The sequence below is a fragment of the Pteropus vampyrus genome, unplaced genomic scaffold (assembly GCF_000151845.1).
Source record: "Pteropus vampyrus isolate Shadow unplaced genomic scaffold, Pvam_2.0 Scaffold134, whole genome shotgun sequence".
In the NCBI taxonomy this organism is placed as follows: domain Eukaryota; kingdom Metazoa; phylum Chordata; class Mammalia; order Chiroptera; family Pteropodidae; genus Pteropus; species Pteropus vampyrus.
This window is the reverse complement of record NW_011888915.1, coordinates 223,666-227,725: the sequence shown is the minus strand read 5'-3', so window position 1 is coordinate 227,725 and position 4,060 is coordinate 223,666. Positions and strand designations below refer to the sequence as shown.

The 4,060-nt window shown below is 42.9% G+C and overlaps 1 protein-coding gene across 14 annotated transcripts in view; it reads right to left on the bottom strand.

Annotated features, from left to right (window-relative positions):
* LOC105297071 (protocadherin gamma-C4) overlaps positions 1–4,060 on the bottom strand; it is a 159,371-nt gene that overhangs the window by 82,246 nt on the left and 73,065 nt on the right. For 2 of the 14 annotated variants that reach the window (XM_023534865.1, XM_023534859.1), the window contains one exon: positions 3,505–4,053. The exons of the other annotated variants lie outside the window; for them this stretch is intronic. In XM_023534865.1, coding sequence (XP_023390633.1) covers positions 3,505–4,053 — 549 coding nt within the window. The remainder of the gene's footprint in view (positions 1–3,504; positions 4,054–4,060) is intronic. 14 annotated transcript variants of the gene reach the window in all.

Sequence of the window (4,060 nt, the reverse complement as noted above, 5' to 3'; positions counted from 1 at the left end):
CCGGGCGGATTGTTTTCTGGCACGTGGACCAGGTAGGCTGACTGCTGGAAAACCGGAGCGTTGTCGTTGACGTCGGTGATGTGCAGGGTGATGGTAATGCTGGAGGAGAGGGGCGGCTTGCCTTTGTCGGTGGCTGTAATGGTGACGTTGTACTCCGGAGTATGCTCTCGGTCTAAGACCCCATCTGTCACAAGCTTGTAGTAATTAGTAGAAGAGGAGGAAATCTTGAAAGGAATCTCTCTTTCTATGTTACATGTGACTTCTCCATTTCCTCCGAAATCTGGGTCCCGTGTTTTGAAGAGGGCAACAACCATTCCTGGATGGGAATCCTCCAAAATCTCATCAGAGAGTGAAGTAATGGTTATTTCTGGGTTGTTGTCGTTTTCATCTAGTATTTCTATGATCACCTTACATTGAGTAGAAAGGCCACCTCCATCCTTTGCTTCCACTTCCATAGTGTGTCTTTCTGTATCCTCAAAATCCAAAGGCCGAGTATTCTTAACCATGCCTGTTTTCTCATCCAGTGAGAACACGTGCCTTGTACTCTGAGCAGTGCTCCTGAAGTAGTAGTTTATTTCGGCATTGATCCCTTCATCCTGATCAGTAGCTGTCACTTGCAATATGGAGGACCCAGGGGGCAGATTTTCACTTACACTGACTCTATATTCCTCTTTGCTGAATACTGGGGAATTATCATTTGTGTCTTTGACAAAGATTTCTATTCGAACGGTGGCACTTCGTGGCGGGTCCCCTCCATCCATGGCAGTCAATATCAAGCGATGAGACCGCTGCTCTTCCCGGTCTAGGGATTTCACCAAGGATAACTCTGGGTACTTGCCACCATCGGAATTAACTCTAACCATTAATGAGAAATAAGGGTTAGGATTTATCCGATAATCTTTAACTGAGTTCATGTTTATATCGGGGTCAGTGGCAGGGTCTAGGGATATCCGTACACCAGGGGATATAGATTCAAAAATTTCTAAAAGTATTTCCTTTTTATCGAATTGGGGAGCATGGTCATTAATATCCTCAACAACCACAATTATATGAAAAATGTTTAAAGGATTTTCCACCACGGCTTCCAACTGCAATTCACATATTCTTCTCTCTTTGCAAATCTGCTCACGGTCTATTCTGTCCTTCACGAGTAAATCCCCGCTCTCCGCGTCTACTTTGAAAAGCAGCTTCTCCGCGCTAACACGCAGCTTCCGAGCCGACACCTCCAGGACACCGAGCCCTAGATCCTTGGCAAGGTTCCCCACCACCGAGCCCTGGGCCAGCTCCTCCGGAATCGAGTAGCGGATCGGCTCGCAGAGCGCGCGGTAGAACAAAGGAAGAAGGAAGGGAAACAGTACCTGCGGCCGGCGGGCTGGGCGTCTCTGAGCGCAGCTCCCTCCCATTGCGCGCTCTAGTTGTCGCTGCGTCCCAGACTTTTTCGAAAGCTGAAGAAACTGCAACCCACAGCGTCACTGAAAGAGCATTCCGCCTAGGACAGGCGGAGCTGGGAATCCGTCTGTGCTGGGGAGAGCCTGCGCGGCCGGGAGCCCCAGTGTGTAAGTAGGTTTCCTTCCCTGTGTTGTTGGCTGTGCAGGAAATCCCAGGCTAGAGGCTGAAGAATCCTGGGCGTCCTTGCTTGTCCTGCACTGGCCGACAGCGGCTCCAAGAGGCTCCGTGTGGAACTGCAGTCTGATATGTTAGTCTTGAATCCCAGTTTATCTCTAGTGTGTGTAATTATATATATATATATATAAATGCAGTTATATAATAGCCCCAAGTTTTAGTTTATCATAGTGTTACATAGTATGCCTATATGCCTAGTGTTTTCATGAAATTTGTTGTGGAAATTTTCAAACATAAAAAAGTAGAGAGCATTATTATTGAACTTTCATATACCCGTACCTACTGCAGCTATGATCAGCACAAGACCACCTTTGTTTAATATATACTGCACTCATTATTTTAAATTAAATCCAATATATTTAATTAACTTCTTTTAGATGAGACATTAAAGTGAGCTAAACTTTTATCTTTAAGCCTATTATGTTATATAATCTGTTACCAATGCAAAAGTCCTACCTATTTAAGAAAACTAGAATTTAGCATTTCCACACTCTGCCTTTAAAAACAGTAAGTCCTGTGTTCTGTTTTTAAAGGCAAGTAGAAAATAGTAGTTACCTACTATGACATGCAACCCTCAGTATCTGTTACCTTTTCTCCCTCACATTAACACATATTTTAATATTTATGAATGCTAAATACTAAAGGTTACTCCCCAGGGCAGAAACTTTAAATGACAGATTTCCTACTGCATGGTTTAAAATATGACCACGAATGATGGTTTACTTTTTTCCTAGTAGCTTAAGAATAAAGAGTATTTGAAATAATTATGTCTGCATGTCATAATGGACTCCCAGACATATTAGACCTTATATTCAGCATGTTTAGAATAGAATTTTGAGACAACTTCAAAGCTTATTTTCAAAATCTCCTGGAATATCATTTATTTCTTGAAATGACACTATGTTTAACATCAAATTAAATAATACATTATTCTTTTCATGATAACTAAGCGCTAATAAAATATTCTTAGAATCTCCTTAGCAGTTCTTGAGGATATTTTCCTAAATCATTTCCCATATCCATATTTATTTCTAGTCTTAAAGTTTGGAGAATTGAGCCAGAAATAACAGACAGTCGAAGAATAGTTTTTATTTTCCCTGTTTTGTCCTCTCACAGTGTTCAGTCTCAGAAATTCCTCTTGAGCAAGCATAAAGTATAGGAAAGAAGAGTTTCAACTATTAATAATTTGACCTTATAGCATTAAGAAATTAAAACCTTGAGCATATGAGAACAAGGATGTTAAAATTTTTATCATTAAAGAATAAAAAATGCTTTACTAGGGTTTGGAGATAGATGATAACTGAAGTTTGAATCTTCCTCAGAAATGATCTTTAAATACAAATGACCTCTACAAACGTTAGATCTGAAAAACATCACCTCATAGGGGTGTTGTTCTGTCCCAGAATCAGAAGAGCAGAAGCAGTAAATTTGGGTTTTCAGTTATTTCTCCAAAAAGAATGCATTTGCCGCCTCATTAATTTACCCTTACAAAAATGGTAATGTTTTCAGAGTAAGAATTCCACAACGTGGCCATTAGAGATGATGATAATAATAAATTTCAGGAATGAAAAACCAGCCCTAAAATTAGTAGTGAACCAAGGTAACCAATCGAGCAACCTCATCCAAAGAGATGGTGTTAATGCCGGATCATGATAGCAGCCCAAGAGAAAAGCTTCTTTGACCCTAGGTTGATTATGAGAAAGTGAAAAAATATCAGTGATGTAACTAATAAATGCCTCTATCCAAGTTAGAGCAAAAATGAGGCCCCGTAAAAACGTAAATGCTGATAAATATGTTAACATAAATGTTTCCTACCTTAAGTGCCAACCCTTGGAGAGAAAATCAATTGTAATAGATAGTAAAAGAGAAAAATGAACTCACTGGAACCAAAGGGGTATCTTCTATAGGAAACTTGGAATCTTCTAAAACACACGAAGGTTCGTTTTTCTCAAAGCTCTCCTGGCTGATGAGCGTGTCCACATAGTTGGGCTGCGGGAAGATCAGGTGACTCTTCCGAGAGTCCGCAGTGAGGGACACTTCGTGGGAATAGGTCTGCAGGAACGCCTGCACCCCGTCCACACCCACAAAGTGCGAAGCCGGCAGACTTGCCAATCCGCCTCCCGAAGCCTGGAGTAGACGCGATGTGCGCCAGCACCTCAGTCTGAGCGCCAGCAGTACGATGACAAAGGCGAGGAAGACACAGGAGACTGAGGCCACCGCCACCACCAGATACAGTGTGAGGCCAGAGTCCTCAGGGTTCGCAGAGGGTTTGAAGCTTTCCAGGTCGGCCAGGATGTCTGGGATGCTGTCGGCTACAGCAACCGTGAGTGTGACGGTGGCCGAGAGAGGGGGCTGGCCGTGGTCCTGGACGGCCACTACCAAGCTCTGCTTGAGGGCGTCTCTGTCTAGCAGGGCCCGCACCGTCCGCACCTCACCC